The sequence below is a fragment of the Sander lucioperca genome, chromosome 5 (assembly GCF_008315115.2).
Source record: "Sander lucioperca isolate FBNREF2018 chromosome 5, SLUC_FBN_1.2, whole genome shotgun sequence".
Classification (NCBI taxonomy): domain Eukaryota; kingdom Metazoa; phylum Chordata; class Actinopteri; order Perciformes; family Percidae; genus Sander; species Sander lucioperca.
Genome location: NC_050177.1, coordinates 43,048,289 through 43,067,945, shown reverse-complemented (window position 1 = coordinate 43,067,945; position 19,657 = coordinate 43,048,289). Strand labels below are relative to the sequence as shown.

Below are 19,657 nucleotides of genomic sequence, written 5' to 3'. Positions count from 1 at the left end.
CCATACCTAATTCCACCTTTTGCCACCCTACATCCACTCACAGCACCCCAAATACATAACAAACGCTGAATACCCCCTCACCCATGCCCCCATTCGGCCTGGAGCGAGAGAGGGGGTCAGGGGCCAGAGTTCAAACAGAGGTCAACAGGAAATAGCTGTTTTCCATGGCACCCAGGTCCTGACCTCAGCACCCCTACACTTTTCATTTCTCTTTGTCCCTCCACACTCCCTCTTAATGCATGTTGGTCAGGATGCTCCCCTCACTTTTACTCTCCACCTCTCTCTTTTATCACAACGTGTAGCACATCTTGTAAATCAGTGCAACAATGTTTGTTTCGATCTAAATTGTTTCTGCATCAGTAAACATTTGACCATTGGAAGGTGAACACTGGTTTACCACAAAGCTCTTTGTGGGACAACATTGGTATTATTTTTCATGATGTGGTAAAATGAATAAACACTAATTCCTCGAGATAAAAAATGTGGTCACACATAATTCATGTTATGTTGAGTATGTTGCTTTAGACCAACATTCTGCCATCTGTTCTAAAACATGAGTCACTTAAAATCTTTCCTTAGACCATAAAAAAGACAAACAAGCAAATTTACATAAAATCCAGTGATTTTTTTCTATGAAGGGTTTTAATATAAAGGTGATTTACTTACATTAGAGCCCAACTGATCATGTTTAAACAAGTCTACAGCCAACATGCTGATGTTATTGAAATTCTTCCTGTGGGGAACATGTATGTGTGTACCAAATTTCATAGCAATTCACCTAATAGTAGTCGACATTCCTCTCAATATTACAAATGTCAACCTCATGGTGGTGCTAGATAAAAAGGCAGTAGAGTTCATCCTCTGAAGACTATGAAAAAATGTCATGGCAATACATCTTCACCATCAGTTATTGAGATACTTCAGTCGACCTAGAGACATTGCCATAGAATTACATTTTTTTAGTGACACTATTTTTAGTGACAATCAGATTAAAAAAAATGTAATGCCACCCAGATTTAGAAAAAAGAAATCAGCATAATGAGGAAATGTTTTCAATGGATGTATCTGCCAAGTCGCAAAATGTTGATCCTCAATGTATCAGTAAAATGTTTACTGACAATATATCCATTCATACAGGTACAGCATTGTGAAGATTTTTTATGGTTCTGTTTAGGCACTCATAAAACTTGGTTGCGGGATACGGGATAGATTGGTCTTGGTTCAATACAGAAAATAATAATCCAGGATCAGTCAGGCTCTACTTCATATACACAGATTATTTATTCCTACAACAACTGAACCTGTTGATCTACTGTATAACGGTACTCCATTCATAATGTATGAATATCGCCACTCTCAAAAGAATTATTTTCTCTCTAGCTATTTGAAAACAACGATAATGTATGATCCTGCAACATTGCAACCCAGACAGAGATCTCAGCAGAAAAATTAACAACACATACTTTATTCATACATCAATGTACAACTCTCTCTGACAGAGTATCATTCACAGTCATAGCCTCATCTTATGATTGGTTCAGGTAGATTGCCAGCCTTCTCTCTCACCAACACTCCATTAGACGGTGGGAATTACACTGCATAAAATCTGCCTTTACGTTGACAAATGAAGAGAAGAGGGGAAAACAGATGGGAGAGCGTGCTTGAAAGTGTTCATATGCACTGTGTGTCAATGTTTGTGTACTGTCGTTAGAAGAGAATATATCCTTACAACTTCACAAATCAGAGGTGTAAAGTTTTGGCTGAATTTTGAGAAAAGTACTGCAATGAATAACACTTTTTGTATTTCGGAAAATTCACACATAAGTTGAAACATTTTGTATAAATGACAACAGTGCCATTTCCAATGAGCTCCATTGCAGCCCAGTGCTGGCCCTGTGCAGGATCATACATATTGCACTCAGTGTATTGCTTCACTCCTTATAATGTCTCCATCATTTCAAGACTCCCACTGGTTTGAATTTGACCATTTGGGCTATTGAAGCTAAATGAACACACGTGTAATGTAAAAATATGTACGCCAGCGTGTGTCAGCGCATGCAAATGTGTGTGTGCATAAATATGTACAATTCCATTTTAACATTAAGTGTGTGTCTGTGGGAGGGGGAGTTTCTCTGGTGGTCGTTAATCATTCAATTACACACCTGTCAGACTTCAGACAAGGGGGAGAGAGGGAGAGAGTAAAAGAGAGGGAGGGGGAAGGAAAGAGAAAGGAATGGGGGAATGCAGCAAGGAAAGGAGGAAAAGCAGGAGAGGAACTGAATGACAGAGGGAAGGAATGAAAAAGGACCAGGAGGGTTAAAAAGAGAAAGAGAATGGGCAAAAGTTTTATTGTGTTGTAGTGTGTGAATGAGCCGTGACGAGGCAAGCTGTTGGAGGGCGACAGCCTCTGAAAGGCCACAGTAAAGACAAAGACACTTACATGTATCACAGGGGACGAGTGACAGATGAGGACAAGGCTGGGCAGCACATTGAAGACGCAGTGAAATTCCAATCATTCAACCTGATTTAAGACCATTACTGAGCTGAAAGTAAAGCACTGCAAGGCATCTTTAGGGCATTTTAAGCACAATGTGAGGGTATGATAATTATTGAAACCTGGCAATAGAATATGCCAAAAAAAGTACAGATTTAACATGACATACAAGTACATTTAGTGTTGTTATTGTATGTCTAATCATGTGTTTGTAATGGTTACATTTTCTTTAACTTTTCAGAAAAAATGCTATGCAGAAATATTTTCAATTACTGATACTGTTTTTCATAGTCCGATGTTTTCTGCAGTTAGTTTATAAGATGTAAATGTACTTTACCTCTAGTACTAACAGGAAGTAATACAAACTCGAGCAGGGGTGGAGAAAGTATTGAAGTATGTACTTTATTTAAGTAAAAGTACCAACTGCCATACAGACTATAAAGCCCTTTGAGGCAAATTCGTGATATTGGGCTATAATGAAATTGAAATGATAAAAATATGATAAAAGTGCTGCATTGAAACTTATGTAAGCTAGTAACATAGGCATTATGATCAAATGTAAAAAACCTCATAATTTAGAGTAATGGCTCTTGTGAGTGTTATTATTTTAAATATCATACTGTATTATTTGATGATTATCACTAATAAATCAATGCGTAAGCAGCATTTAACTGGTGTACCTGGTTGAGGTCAAGCTTATTTTAATTACTTTATGTACCGGTAGTTTAATCTTTAACAATTTATCATACAGTAGTATGTGTTAATATGTAAAGTAACCAAGTAGCTACATCTGTCAAATAAATGTAGTCAAGTAAAAAGTACAATGTTTAACCCTGAATTGTAGTGGAGTAGAAGTATAAAGAAGCATGATATGGTAAATAGGGTTCTTGAGTAAATGTACTTATTTACATTCCACCCCTGAAGATGAGCAACAACAATTGTTAATCAAACAAAAACTGTTTTGTTCTATTTTTAACATTTTTCAGAAATCATTTTTTACCAATCTCTGCATATTGTTGTCTTTTACTAGTTTATTGACTCATAATAGTTGTAAGAGTTTTTTTTTTTCTCCTAGATATGGACACTAATAGTGCCACTGCATTTCTCTCTGTTTCCTCTGTTCTCATTCAATACAGTAAATGTTGAAGTGTTTGTATGTGTGAGTAGCCCCCCAACACTTAATCTTCTGTGTGTGTGTGTGTGTGTGTGTGTGTGTGTGTGTGTGTTGCAGTCTCCATGTTTAGCTGCAGTACCTCAAATGCCTCAGGCCACAGCCATCTGCGCTACCCCCCCCTCCTCATTTCACATGCACACAAATACACACACTCCTCTTCTCCTCTTTGCGGACCCCCTCCTCCACTGCCGCCACTGCTGCCATATATCTAATTTATGACTGTGGTGAGTGTGTTACACACACTCATGTATGCATAATATATCACATGTGTGAAAGAACTGTGTGTGGGAGAATGAGTGTGTGACACTACATGCACTGGCCAGTATAGTCTTGACCACAACTCCTTCCTCAATGCTTCCTTATATTTTGCTCTGTTTGTGTGTGTGTGTGTGTGTGTGTGTGTGTGTGTGTTTGCTCAATAAATGTGTGATCCATCATGAATCACGGTTTCCTTCTCAGTCTTCCACCAGACCTGACAGCACTGATAAAGTGAGAGGAGAAAGGGTGGGTGTGTGTGTGTGTGTGTGTGTGTGTGTGTGTGTGTGTGTGTGTGTGTGTGTGTGTGTGTGTGTGTGTGTGTGTGTGTGTGTGTGTGTGTGTGTGTGTGTGTGTGTGTGTGTGTGTGTGTGTGTGTGTGTGTGTAAAAGCCCAGCTGTTTCTAGGCTTGACATCCACATGCAGGCAGAATGCCAGATGTCTCATTAGGCAAATTTGATTGGCTCGGTCAGTTAGAATGCAGCGATGATACAGTTCCATATGTGTGTGTGTGTGTACGTGTGTGTGTGTACATTTACATAAAGCCCCCCTGCATAACTATTTGCATGTGTACATGCCCAATGTATGTGCATTCATTAACTTTATTGTTAACATTTTTGGAATTACAGGCTGCTAATTACTGACAAAAAAACTACGTAAAATCATTATCATTATTATAGGAAATACAACTAAAAACTAAAATAATGCCAAAAATTAATGAATAATCTAGTAAAATAGATGCAATGGCAAGTTGTTGCACTTAAATGTTGCTACTCCACTTCCAACAAACACTTCCAACGCCTCTCCAATTCCTATTTGCTTTAACGTGTGCAGGTCCTTCAAACAGCTTCATCTTTAACTTCCACTTCAACTGCTTTAAGTATGTCAACCTTAGCTTTTACTTAACTTCCTTTACTTCAAATTCTTTTAAAGCGTTTACCCTACAACAATCACTCAATTTCTACAAGTGCTTCAACTTCAGTCATCACTTCAACACACTTTTATTGCTTCAATGTCGATGGCTAATTCAACTCCTTTAAGTGTTTGAACCTCTACTGTTGCTTCAACTGCAACTTCAAATCCTAAACCTTCAACTTCAACTGCCACTTCAACTTCTTAAAGTGCTTATTATTCAGCTGTTAATCAAATTTAACTTTAATTGCTTTCTGTGCCTCTTCATTACTTAGCTTCCCTTATAAGTGCTGCAATGTCTACTGCTTGTTTAACTACTATAGATGCTTTCACTGCCACTTCAATTGTTTAAATGTTTTTAACCTCAACTGCCAGTTTATCTCCCCTCCATGCAAACTGTATTAATACAACTTTCATACAAAAAATCAGCTCAGTGTTTTTCAAAAAGAAAAAGAGAAAAGAAAAGAGCAGACAATTCAGCAAAAACAATTTAAATAAATTTAAGAGGTGGCAAGTAAAATAAAGTTATGTACTTTAAATGCTTAAACTTTCAGTGCTTCAGTTTTAACAGCCACTTTAACAAGCTTTTGTGATTCAACTTCAACTGTAACTTCAACTAAATTGCTTCTTTATCACTGCAACGCCTTTAAAAGCTTCACTTCTGACCACTTCAACTCCTTAAATTCTTTACACTTCACGTCATTTCAAATGTTATCAGTGCTAACTTAAAGAACGTTTAAGTCTCTCAATCTAAACTGCTCGTTCAAATCCTTTCAATGTCCAGCTGCTGTTAAAATGTTATACATCAATTTCCACTTGTTGTACTTTTATTTCCCCTAAATGTGTTCCTTTCAATTTAAACTTTTCCAGAGCTTCATTTTTATCGCCTACATGCAATCCTTTTGGTACTTTGACTTCAACAGCTACTTCGCCTACTACAATTACTTCAACTCCCTTCAGTGAATAAACCTACTGTATGTAGCAACTATAACTTGTGCGTGTGTGTGTGTGTGTGTGTGTGTGTGTGTGTGAAAATCCAAAAGTAGGGACCCATTAGCCAGACAGAAGGTGCTGAATACAGTGATCTAGTTTCTCAGGATTGTATTCTTTTTTTTCTGTTTAATTCACTAGTACAAATACAGTGATACCTTGTTCTATCAATTAAAAATCAAACCTGTGTACATCTCACAGGAGGTATAATGCTGCCCTCTAGTGGTTCAAAGGGAAGACACATGTTTATGTTTGGGGATTTCTTGTGAGGCACGAAGTTAACTTATCTTTGCAAAGTCCTGATAAACTAAAATAGGAAACAGTGTGTGTGTGTGTGTGTGTGTGTGTGTGTGTGTGTGTGTGTGTGTGTGTGTGTGTGTGTGTATATATATATATATATATATATATAGGCAAACACGATAGGCAAACACTCAGTTCAACAGCATTATATTCAGACTTGGGGAATAAGAAAGAGCTTGTTAGGGAAGAAGAACAGAAACAACAAAAAGGATATGCTCTTGTAGAAAAATGCTTTATAGCGCTTAAACAAAGGCACCATGATCAGGCAAAAAAATTGATGATTATTTAAAGCTTCATTTACTGATTTTTCAGCCATTTTGTAGTCAGAGGAACTCCACATCAAGCAGATAAAACACTATTTTGTACTAAGTGATGTTAAATAACCTGCTATAATAACAATTAAACAAGAGGGATAGAGCTGCTGCTGGAAATGGTATTGATGAGAGTGGTAGCAAGCCGTACAACCAAAACTGTTTGTTGGTTTTATTAAAGGTACCGTAGGTTTTTGCGAAGATCCTAGCCTGGGTAAACCCTGACGAACTTCCGGCAAATTTGAGATTTGCTCTGCAAGTCAGTCTGGCGAAGAGCCCATTCAAACCCATTTCCAATGTCCCCAAAATCGAGGCACCAATCACAAGCGCTGAGGCGGGCTTTACACCAATCACAAGCGTTGAGGCGGGCTTTACACCAATCACAAGCGCTGAGGCGGGCTTTACACCAATCACAAGCGTTGAGGCAGGCTTTACGCAACGACGGCGAGCGGCTTTTTGTTTACATTCAACATGACGGCTACCGAAGCGCAGCGTCACCCGTATCGTTGGTCTGATTGGTTGGACTATCCAATGCGCCCAGAGGCATTTGAGCGGCATCCGTTGGTGACGCCCCTTTGGAAATGAACTGTCAATGAACCTTCCCCAGACCCACTCTCAGTTACAACTGAGAAGGGTCTGGTGTCAACCAGGCTACGAAGATCCAGGACTAAGCCAAAAATGATTGACACGCAGTTAGACACCCCCCCCTGGCCCTGATTGGTGCATCTGAACAGGGAGTGGGGGATTTTTGCAAATCACACTACAGGCTGTAGGTGGTGCCAGAGGAGCTGGATTTTTTTTTTTAATTACCTGTTTCATATAGTTCTACTCGAACATAGGGTCAGTTTAAGCAAATAGACAGAAAGTTAGTTTTATAAGTCTTACCTACTGCACCTTTAATGTACTCTTTTTGCACATTGTTACTTTCACATTAATATATTTACAAATCACAAATGACATTAGTTTAAGTTAATCAGCATATAAAAAAAATTCCAACTCATGCTGCACCTCACAAAATCTAATAGCCTCCAAACATGAACTTTGACTTTTATTTGTTTCCAAATAAATATAATAATAATACATTTTGTATAAGCTTTTTTCTTATTTACAATAGCTACAGTTATGACATTAAATTTGAACTGATTTATGCAAGTGCTTTCTAACCTTATAACCCTTAAAATAGAGCAGTGTTCACAGGTTATGGCCTCAGCATGGGCAGTGTGACAGTGAGTTTTGCTTCTCTAAATTTTTTAAAAGGTTGTTAGACCCCTGAAGAGGTCAAAATATCCGGTATTTTGTAAGAAAAAGGGCTAACATTTGAGAAAAATATCTTTTTTTCCCCTTTAAACTATTCCTTCAGATTTATTTAGGACCCCTGGGGAAATCCTGACCACAATTTCATAATTAACCAAAAGCAGTGTGTTAATTACACTAATTAAAAGCTTTCTTTGGTCTCCATAGAAGTTGAATCTGAGCATGACGGGACATGCTGGTGGTTCATGTGGCAGCTTTTGGGGTTTGGACCCACTGAGAAAAGGTAAAAAATGTGTAGTCTGGCTTTGCCAGACCTTCCTCCACAGCGCTGCGTAAGAGGGTCTGGCTAGTCCACACAGCATTCCGGGATGGGAGAAAAACCTGCTCTGGTTTATTGGCATTTCTTTAAACCAATCACAATCGTCATGGACGGCGCAAAGCACCGGACGTAGCCCCGGTGTCGCTGCAAAATAGCCTCAGGAAGGAACTTGTTTTGGTGGAACGTGGGTACGTTCAAAAGTTGTTTTAGTCGTGCAACAGAAAACTCAGATTGGACAGATAGTCTAGCTAGCTGTCTGGATTTACCCTGCAGAGATCTGAGGAGCAGTTAACCATAGTCCTCATAAATCGAGTTTAAAATGCCAACACAAAGGAAGCAGAAGAAAGGACATCCGGCCGAAAAGAAGGACATCCAGCGAAATTTCCGGCGGGAACGGAGCAGTCCTGGAAGTGGAACGCCGTGGATATAGACAAAACAATGTGTGGCCAACAGGTCGCCATTCTTTGCATTACTGTAAGGGCCATTCTTCATCTTTTCTCTATTGCAATCCTCTGTGGTCATCTTCTCCTGCTGCACATAGAGTCTATCTTTCTGTAACGTCTTGCTGACTACAGTCTGACACTTGAGAGGGTATCTGTGATTCGTCCTCAGCTTCTCGTCCTCTGCTCGTCTCTTCCTTCAGCGGCTGCAGAGCTTCTGCAGAGCTTTCTCTCTGCTGCTGTGACTCGTCATTATTAACAGAATCACATTCTTTCCCACTTTTCTCTTTTCCCTCAGTTTCTGTCTCAGAGTTCTGCACGCCCTTCTCCCGACATGCCTGCCTGCGAATGGTCCGTCGGTTCTTGCTGCGCCGTGATTGGTTGCAGTGCAGGGTACGCCTGCGATGCCATTGGTTAAGAGAGTGTTGGGCTTCGACACTGAGCTGACGAGCAGCCAATCGTGGCCGGAAGCTGCTGATGTAGTAAAGAGAGGCGTATAGAGTTGTAAGGTAGTAGCCACCTGTTGATATGGGGAATGCAAAAAGGGAAAGGGTCTGTGAGTTGTAGTTGTAATTAAACAGTATCTACATTTCTATAAACACAGTTTGGAGTCAAACCCACAACTCGGAATTGAGTTGCACCAGCTATTCGTCCAAACCATCGCTAAGTTTAGTGAACAAAATCCTTCCTAGCAGTTTACTTAAGGTGTTTGCTTAAAACCTAAAGGACCAGTGTGTAGGATTTAGGGGGATATATTGGCAGAAATTGAATATAATATTCATAATTGTGTTTTTAATTAGTGTATAATCTCTAATATCTATATCATCTGAAACTAAGAATCGTCTTTTCATTAGCTTTGAATGAGCTTTTCATATTTAGGAAGCAGGTTGTCCTCTACCACTTCTACATGTTGCACCACCATGTTTCTACAGTAACCCACAATTGACCCACAATAGGGTTCTATTACACACTTGGAAAGAAATGAGTCAGGGAAAGGGTAGTCAGTTGGTTGCAACCTCTCTGCTAGATGCCACTAAATTATACACATTGGTCGATGAAACAAAAATGTAGGTATGACTTTGTGTTCTTTTTTACATATAAAGAGTATTCATGCAGTTTAGAATAAGTTGAAAACATCTGATTATGCTAATCAGTGATGAGGGTTAGGGTTAGGGTTATGAGCTGACATTACTTGATCATTTAGCAAAATGTTATCGGCATATTTTGCAATTTGAGGTATGTTATGTTACTTATGTTAAATGTAATTTATAATCTTTTGATCTACATGATTATAATCAGCATTGTAATTAGTTTTTTTATGAGCATGACAGTGTGTTTGCTTGTGTCTGCCTTTACCCTCTCCCTGTAGCTGTGTGGGGTCCAGCAGCTCCATCATGTAGTCTGTGTCCAGGTGTAAGGTGACCACGTCACTACGGAGAAGCACCCATGTCAGGCAGGGCAGGAAATCATCTGCTCCAAACGCTGTGCCTGCAGTAAAGGAGATCAGAATGTGAATTTAAAGAGTAATTAACAGACAAAAAAATTCCAGTAATAAAGTAATAAAGAAAGTAATAATCATTTCTTTAAAAAAACACCTGCCTACCTGAGCTAGCATTAGCACTCATGCTGTGATAGATGCTCTTGCAGACTTTGAGCAGGATCTGGACCTTCTTGTTTGGGGAGTAAGCCTCATGCATACTAGTCCACCGCTGCTGGATCCGCTCCAGGGTCATAGAGTCGGGAACTCCAACTCCTGCCGACCCTCCTAACTGCTCTACCCCGTTCTTTTCCAGCACATGTAGGTTGCTTTGCAGACGCTTGAAGCTGCCGTCATTAGTCCGGGAAACATGAATGCAGGAGTAGAGGTGTGCGGAGACGGGCTTCAGAGCCACCTTGTGGAGGGAAAGCTCTACCAGGGAGTCTATAGGAGGGTCGAAAAGTATGTGACGAGAAATTAAAGGAGCACTAACAATTGATCTACTGAGATGCAAAACAATAACACATGTTCTGTCAATTAAGTAAACACTTTAGTGAAATGTAAATTTGCATTGATCTGTTGTCAATCTTCACCATCAGCTCACTCACCGATCTCTGAGTCATTTATGTCAGTGATGCTGTCCAACATTGCCTGGATTTCTGGATAGTCCAACAGTGTCTCCCTCAGTGACGAGAGCGATGACCTGACTTCCTGTAAGAATTCTGACCCTGTGACCCCTCCGGGATCAGCCCCTTTCTTTAGCGTCATCTCCACAAATCCTTTCACAGCCTCTGCAAACGCTGCGCCTTTGCGCTCGCTCAGCTCCAGCACACGATTGATTAGTCTCTTCCTCTGACTTACCAGCCCACCGAGAGCCTGACCCACCGCTGAGAGACGATGTATGACTTTGTCAGCCAACCGTTGCGCAGAAGGGTGGTGCGGGGTAGGGTTGGTCGTTTGGGGCTCCTGCTCTTCCTCTATGCTGCTGATTGACAGCGAGTCGAGCTCCAGCGATGGGGGGTGGAGCAAAGAGGAAGGCCTGGGCAGGGGCAGCCAGACTCCATCTTCGATCCAGGACACCCTGTAAGGAGACTGAGGCACTGGGCTGCCATGGTGCTGCAGCTCAGACGCAATTTCACAATTTATACTTTCAGAGTGTAATGGAGTAACTAAAGAAAGGCTGCCAGTGCTTGCTCTGTAAGGAGGGCTGGAGGCAGAATCTCTGCTGGGTCTCCTGAGAACCACCCCTGCTGGAGCAGCTGGTGTTGATGGGGTTGTGGGGCAATGTGGTAATTCCGCTGACTTGGCTCTGATTAGACCTGGGTAAGGACAATATGGATTATGAACACCATTTTGGCAATGAATTTAACTGAACCCACTTTAAAAGCACTTAATAAATTATGGAGCTTAGATAACACACTTTTACCACAATCACAATTCCCCACAGTTTCAAACTGAGTGTGTGAAATTGCGTGTGAGTTTGTCTTGCCTTGTGTTTAGAGGGTGAGTTCAGACAAATTACACTTCACTTACCCCTAGTAGATAGACAGTTTTAAGATATCCATCTATGAGATTTATGCATTGAAAAAAATACTTTACACAGAAAAAAATGGTCCCTTTTAAAGGAATGGTTCAACATTTTGGGAAAGTTAGATAAGAAAAGCTCAAGTTTGCATGCTAAATATGAAGCTACAGCCTACTGAACAGGTGGTGTGCAGAAGGCGATTAGCTTAGATTAGCTTGGCTTAAACATTGAAAGCAGGGGGAAATAGCTAGTCAGACTCTGTCCAAAGGTATCAAAGTCCACCTACCACCTACAAGCTTTACTAATTAACAGGTTTTTATGTAGAATTTATACTCAAACAAAAATGTAAAAACATCAAATTATGGAGCGCCCAGTCAAGAGATAGTCTGGGGCAGCAAGTAACAAGTACTCACCAGAACTCTCCATACTGGAGGGTTCCTGGTCCAAAGAGATGGCTCGTTTACTTTGTAATCCTGCCCCTGCCCATGTTCTGGTGGTGCTGAGGCGTCGCTCTCGTCTGTAATTTGATGGCTGTGTGGCGCACTGCACAGCACTCGCCCTGTGGGTCAGCCAGTCATCTCCATGTTCATGAAGGTAGAGAGGATTGATGATACACAGCGCCCCATTGGTGGATGTCAGCTGCAGGAACACACACACATACACAGTGAAGAAATAGGATGCTGTGACACACAGCTCACCAGAATGTAGGCATAAAATAAGATTTTACTCATTGCAAGCCTCTACTTTAAAGCATAGTTAATTGATTTTTTGGCCACTTGTGTGCAGCGGAACAAGCTGTAAGTGCAGCGTTATCATGGAACCCACGCAACTTCTAGGGAAGACCCGCCCTTCAATAGCATTCACCCGCTACTATTTGCCAGGCATCCATGCTTACGCAAGGTAACGGAACCCAAATTGTTCAGGTCCTATCCCCTGACCAGTCGGCTATCCTAACCTTAACTACTCAAGGTCAATGCCTAACCCCAACCAATCGGACTGCTTCGTAGGGCGGGACTTACCTAGAAGTTGCGTGGGATCCATATTAACAAGTAAGCACAACAATAATATATAATCACTTTATAAGGTCCTGTTTCTGGCCACCTGGTGAGTACAAGTCCAACATTTTATTCTATTTTAACTCTTGGTCTCCATATTACACACATTAATTTGATCCATTGTTAATATAAAAATGTTGATCAGTGCAGCTTTAAGGTATAGAGACACATGCTGCTTTACTTGCAAACACAAGTAAATAAGGAAGTTACCATCACCTGTACTTTTATACACACACATAGAGTATATACCTGTATAGAGCATACTACGTTGCTTGGCTCCCTCTGGTTCATTTCATCTGTTGTGTGTTGGCCAGGCGGTGTGCAGAGCCAAGTATCTGCATTAGAGAGGTATTATAAATTACACAGTTCTTCAAAATATATTTCTGGTTTTGTGTTTCTGACATAGCTTCCGGGAGAAGATATGAGACACAAAGTCACAGAGATGAAAGGACTCACTGGGTTCAAGTTGAGCGAGATTATCTTTGGACCTTTCGGTTACGCTGTAGATCCAGCGAGGAATGAAAAGACAGACAGCCAAAACATCCCTGATGCACAGGAAGAGATGACAGGGATAAAATACATTTGTTAAACAGACTAAACCAAGAGGGCCATAGTTTTGTCAATGTTCAAAGCATTGGCTGATTAGGCTTTTCAAATGAATTTAAAATATGAAAATCTAAAAGTTAGTGTGGAGTTAGGATGTTTACATGGTTAACACTAGAAAACAGAAAAAAAACAGATAATTATACCAATGTTGGTGCCATATATACAGTGAGGAAAATAAGTATTTGAACACCCTGCTATTTTGCAAGTTCTCCCACTTAGAAATCATGGAGGGGTCTGAAATTGTCATCGTAGGTGCATGTCCACTGTGAGAGACATAATCTAAAAAAAAAAATCCAGAAATCACAATATATGATTTTTTAACTATTTATTTGTATGATACAGCTGCAAATAAGTATTTGAACACCTGTCTATCAGCTAGAATTCTGACCCTCAAAGACCTGTTAGTCTGCCTTTAAAATGTCCACCTCCACTCCATTTATTATCCTAAATTCGATGCACCTGTTTGAGGTCGTTAGCTGCATAAAGACACCTGTCCACCCCATACAATCAGTAAGAATCCAACTACTAACATGGCCAAGACCAAAGAGCTGTCCAAAGACACTAGAGACAAAATTGTCCACCTCCACAAGGCTGGAAAGGGCTACGGGAAAATTGCCAAGCAGCTTGGTGAAAAAAGATCCACTGTTGGAGCAATCATTAGAAAATGGAAGAAGCTAAATATGACTCCACGCAAGATCTCACCTCGTGGGGTCTCAGTGATCCTAAGAAAGGTGAGAAATTAGCCCAGAACTACACGGGAGGAGCTGGTCAATGACCTGAAAAGAGCTGGGACCACCGTTTCCAAGGTTACTGTTGGTAATACACTAAGACGTCATGGTTTCATCATGCATGGCATGGAAGGTTCCCCTGCTTAAACCAGCACATGTCAAGGCCCGTCTTAAGTTTGCCAATGACCATTTGGATGATCCAGAGGAGTCATGGGAGAAAGTCATGTGGTCAGATGAGACCAAAATAGAACTTTTTGGTCATAATTCCACTAACCGTGTTTGGAGGAAGAAGAATGATGAGTACCATCCCAAGAACACCATCCCTACTGTGAAGCATGGGGGTGGTAGCATCATGCTTTGGGGGTGTTTTTCTGCACATGGGACAGGGCGACTGCACTGTATTAAGGAGAGGATGACCAGGGGACCATGTAATGCGAGATTTTGGGGAACAACCTCCTTCCCTCAGTTAGAGCATTGAAGATGGGTCGAGGCTGGGTCTTCCAACATGACAATGACCCGAAGCACACAGCCAGGATAACCAAGGAGTGGCTCTGTAAGAAGCATATCAAGGTTCTGGCGTGGCCTAGCCAGTCTCCAGACCTAAACCCAATAGAGAATCTTTGGAGGGAGCTCAAACTCCGTGTTTCTCAGCGACAGCCCAGAAACCTGACTGATCTAGAGAAGATCTGTGTGGAGGAGTGGGCCAAAATCCCTCCTGCAGTGTGTGCAAACCTGGTGAAAAACTACAGGAAACGTTTGACCTCTGTAATTGCAAACAAAGGCTACTGTACCAAATATTAACATTGATTTTCTCAGGTGTTCAAATACTTATTTGCAGCTGTATCATACAAATAAATAGTTAAAAAATCATACATTGTGATTTCTGGATTTTTTTTTAGATTATGTCTCACACAGTGGACATGCACCTACGATGACAATTTCAGACCCCTCCATGATTTCTAAGTGGGAGAACTTGCAAAATAGCAGGGTGTTCAAATACTTATTTTCCTCACTGAACGTTACTGCTAATAAACTATTAGAGAAGCCCAAGTTCAAATGGAAGTTCAATCACATGCAACAAATAAAAAGGCACCAGTGATGCAGCAGTTTCTTACCTGGTAAGAGAGTAGAAGAGCACGAGCTGAGCCAAGTCAGAGAAAGACAGACGAGACTCAGACAGCTGGAAGACTGACACGAGAAACAGAGAAAGAGTAGGCAGAGTTAGTGTCTTGTTCTGTCAAAAAAAGACATTCCTGGAAAAACACACCGAAGCTTGAACCAGTAAGGCTGAGAGGAAACTTCTAAAGATAAAAATCACTTCCATCTTCACACTAGGTCTGTTGCTTTCTGATACCGTGGGGTTTCCAATGCTAAGCAGGTTGTTACAGAGGTCCCTTGTCTCTTCAACTTGGGATTTTAGGTACACGGCATGCAGCTAGTTAAAGAAGCACTAATAGGTATCAGTTAGTTAGTTACCAGAAGGGAGTTCACAGTTTAAGGAAAAAGCCGCCGTTTTGACAACTGCACCTGTTCTTAACTTTGTCAGCTTTGCCAGGCTTTTCCTGTTAGCAAACTAACAGTAATTTCAACAGCAGAAAACACAACTACAGATTGGATTACTGCAACTGCTTATCAGTCTAATCTGTCAGTTCCGGCAGATGTAATGATTCATAAAATTATGTGCATGTGTTTGCATGCAGTTGGTCCATACCTGTGCCTGTGCTTGTGATATTATAATCAACAACTGCTTCATGTTCTCCTCCAGCAGACACACACAGCAGGCTGGGCTGAGAGGTCGCAGAGTCTCGCACAACCAGGAAACTCTGGAGGGAGACACACAAGTGACTCATTTCAGTATCTGAAGTGTTACGCAAGCTTGTCGAGCAGGAAGATATTTTCTTTCAAATGCTCATACACGGTATGATACCATGGCAACAAAGCAGGAAAGCGAGAAACACTGACTAATGACAGACAACTGAATTTCCAACAGAGTGGTAAAGAATCCACACTTAGTCAGTGTTTCTATGATAGGACTGGATTGATTTGATCTTGAAAATAACAGGTTGTAACCACACTAATCGTCAAATAAACAGCAAATTTCCTGACAAGTGCTGCAGAGCTGTTTGCCCACTCATAAAGCTGATATAACTCTATAGAGGCTAGTTAATACAATCTGAGTGTGGACCCATAGCAGCTCAGGATATTTTGTTGTTTTATAGTTGTTTCTTGTCTAAACATATTTAAAAAAAAAACTGAAACATAAATTTACAAAAACATACATTTCCACATATTCAAAGCTTTTGTCAATGGCAGTAATGGCTGCTTTAAGTTCCTACCAACTTTTCACAGCAGGATTTGATCCATCCTCAATTCCACTGTGATACAATCGAAAGCTATGAAAAAAAGCTTGCCAGTAAGTAGACATTGAGTAAAGCTCTGAAACTTTGGTCGAAAACGTTTTGGTCGCGTGTCGTGGAAAAGATTTTCTTTATGGCTCAGCTCAGCTCTGTCCAGCATCACCCAACATTACTGAAATACATAACTGCTATGGTTGACCATAGGGATGGTTTCAGCCAGGGGATCATCTGTCCTAAAGGCCTGACTAATGCAGTGCTGTAGACATAGTTGTCATTCTGTATCTCTATTTGGAATACATTTGCAAAGATTCCTTAATCATTAGGTGCTACCAATTGTACATTGAGGAATCATTTTTGAATTAAGGCCCTATAAAACATTTTTTTCCCCAATCATCTTCTTGCTAGTTTTTACCAGTTAAAAAAACATTTGTTATTTCACACAAAAGATTTCTGTATTTTGTGTTTTGTATTTGAAGTTTTCACTGGCTCGAAGAAGGCAGGGCTCTGTTGGAACAAGGTAATGTCACTTATTTCCATGCACCAATCAGTGTTTAGCAACATTTAAATCAAAATCAGATTACAGTCAGTGGGTTGATTGAGTAGCTGAGGTTTTGAATTCTTAATACGTGTGTTTTTGTTGCTTAAGATAACAAAGTGGATTCATTCATAATATATACTTTTTCTGTTGAACTTAGTTAAGACATTGAACTTTGCTTTAATTGCATATATGTTCTGTTTGTAGAGACTATAGGTCAGATCACATTGCCTTATTTGGAAACAGTGACTAAAAGAGAACACAGTTGGTTGAGACATAATTAACTTGGGTAAAACAAAGCACATGCAATCCCAGGTACAGAAAACCAACAGCTCAGTCATGCCGTTACATCACCACAACTGAATTCATTAGTGCTTTCAAACACGCACGCACGCACAGGAAGTGGCTATCATTCTCAGTGTGCATAGAGACAAGTTCACTGCAAGTCACCCCACTTTGAGCACATAGACAGACAGGCAGTAGGGCAGTAGAGATGTTATATGAGCAATTACGCTGTTGGTTCATGATTCATAAGGGCAACATTTAGTCATTCATGCATCTGATTCATAGGAAGATGTACTGGAAACCATTCAAGCATAAATTAACAAATTCACTTTTTTAAATTTTGTTTCACACTGTTATGCAAATTGATAAAACACTCTTTTGCAGTAAAAACACTCTTATACTTCCCTATGACCACATACTCACGTGTCAATGACTAGTTTACTCCAGTTAGGTCTTTGCATTTCAGGGTAATAATTTACATGTCACTCTTTCAAACATGCCCTTAACTACAATTTTCGGTCCTACTCACAATCTCTCTTTGCTGGTGATGTATCCATTCTCTTAATGTTATTTCCTCATTTGCACACCCTTTTATTCAACACTACTTCTGCATTCAGCCCCAAAGAGAAACGCTCGTTTGTGTTATCAGATGTCAAAGAGAAAAAGGAACTACTTTCATGTTGTAAAGATGCGCATGTCAGTGTTCACATGGGCTAAAAATACATTTCAGTAAAGCATGCAGACAAACTATATGTTTTGCTTTGTTTCGCTTCAGATCCAGTTTTAAGCTACGCAGTTTCATACTGGATGACTGGATGAGCAGTAAACTAACCAAGAGTTGATAGGATGCTATTGATAAGGTTACATAAAAATGAGTAGAACAGTAGGAGGACATGCAGAAAGATGGAGAAAGTAGAAAGATAATCAGAAATGGAGCTAGATGGACACAACAAATTAAATTCCTCTAAAATTTGCTTAAAAACATCAAAAGGAAAGTTGCGCAGGGAAAGAAGACAAAGTAAATGTTTAACAAACAAATTCTTTCACCCCTTTTTTGTTGTATGTCAAATGTATTATTATTATTTTAAAATGCTAAGAATTTCCTTTAATAGTAAGTGATCTGACTTACTCCAATGAATTCTCTCTGCATTAGATTTAATTTACCATCACACTGAAGACGGGTGTTGCATTATATAATAAATGTGAGACTTGAAAATGAGAGGTTTTTGCAGTGAGTAGGACAGCTCACCCCAGCAGGTGTTCCAGAGATAGCAGCGTGGGCCCCCTCTCTATCCCAGGGGGCCCCGGGGCACCAGGCCTCCTGACAGCCCCTCAGCTGCTCCAGCAGGGACAGTCTCTTCCTGCTGCTCCTCCACGGGATGGCTGTCGTCCCATTAACTGAACTGTGAATTGCCCTGGACGCACACATATGGACACGTCTATGTGCATGTACAATCGTCGTCCGTAAATTGCATCCATGCAAATAAACAACACATAATAAGTATGTTAAGTCACATATAGACAACTTTCATAAAATAAATTAAGACTACTTTCTTCATGCTCAAAGATTGAGACAAAATCAAGGTTAAAATTACAATAAAGTGTTGAGTTTCATGAAAGAGTTGGCTTTTTGAGCATTCATTTTCAATAGTCAGACACTCTACGAGCTTATTGTGGTATGAAAATGACTGATACTTACATGTGTTGGGCTGGCTCCGTTAGTTCATGTTGCAATTTTCTCTCTCTTGACTTTTCCTTTCTGCAATATGTTGCTTAAGAGCTCAAAATGCCAACAGGCCTAAAATAGGAAGCTCACATGCTCCTCAGAAACACATCCTTAAGAATGTAATGTGCAGAATATTTCAAAATTCAGTTAACTGTCGTACAGCTGCCACGTTCTTCTGTCTCCTGTACATGCTTTAGTGGCTTTAATACACTTTCAATTTTCATCACTGCACCTTCTTCGCCGTCCCCTCCCATCAAAGTCTACATGTGGTTAACCCAGCTCTGTGCGCAGTGAAAAGACACTGCATGTTCTCTAAAGAGCTACATATGCTTATTTTTTTCTCTCTCTGCAGCACTGTCAGAGCTGATGAATGGATGAGAACAGATAGTGTTTCTGAAAATACTTCAACACACCTATGAGATTATCTGTGTTCTTAAAGTGTTAGATTTGTTTTATCTTGCAGCTGTGGGAGAAATGTACATACAGATGAATACACTCAGCTTTGAGTCCATAAGTTATAGATGTTAATATACTAAAAATATAGTTGAGAGAGACAGAAGGGGGGTTTTGTGTTGATTTTATCTCACGTACATGCAGGTTGGTTTGCTGGCTGTCCAACACTCCAGCATTTCACAGAAACCGCACATAAAGGTGTTATTTATTGGTCAACATTTCCGTGACAAGAATACTTTTACAGTGCTGTCACGCTTTCTGTTCAAACCATTTCCTGCCAACAACATCTCAACACATTCTCTATGAAGGCAATGACCAACTTGCACCAATGACATGTTTTAATTGATCTCTGCTTTTTAAAGATATCTTAATTTTGGAAGACAATTCTTAGCAACTAGGAGCTGAAGGCAAGCACACTTTTATCACTGTAGTTTTGAGCAACGCTAGCAGCAAATGTTGGC

The 19,657-nt window shown here is 40.3% G+C and overlaps 1 protein-coding gene across 1 annotated transcript; it reads right to left on the bottom strand.

Annotated features, from left to right (window-relative positions):
• Window positions 1-7,466: 7,466 nt before the first annotated feature.
• rinl (Ras and Rab interactor-like) lies at window positions 7,467-18,699 on the bottom strand. The gene is made up of 10 exons (XM_031283678.2): window positions 18,267-18,699; window positions 15,552-15,663; window positions 14,956-15,028; window positions 12,963-13,051; window positions 12,756-12,841; window positions 11,865-12,090; window positions 10,535-11,245; window positions 10,053-10,370; window positions 9,806-9,937; window positions 7,467-8,969 (listed from the first exon to the last, which is right to left on the bottom strand). The coding sequence occupies exons 1-10, from the start codon at window positions 18,444-18,446 to the stop codon at window positions 8,554-8,556; spliced, it is 2,343 nt and encodes a 780-aa protein (XP_031139538.1). The 5' UTR covers window positions 18,447-18,699; the 3' UTR covers window positions 7,467-8,553.
• Between the last annotated feature and the right edge of the window lie 958 nt (window positions 18,700-19,657).

Bases quoted from the DNA above. Each gene is read 5' to 3' on its own strand.
- rinl (XM_031283678.2), bottom strand. From the start codon at position 18,446: ATGTGTGCGTCCAGGGCAATTCACAGTTCAGTTAATGGGACGACAGCC. The intron at 15,029-15,551 runs GTATGGACCAAC...TTCTCGTGTCAG, and splicing joins TATCACAAGCACAGGCACAG to TCTTCCAGCTGTCTGAGTCT. The intron at 12,091-12,755 runs GTATATACTCTA...GTGTTCCTGCAG, and splicing joins ACGTAGTATGCTCTATACAG to CTGACATCCACCAATGGGGC.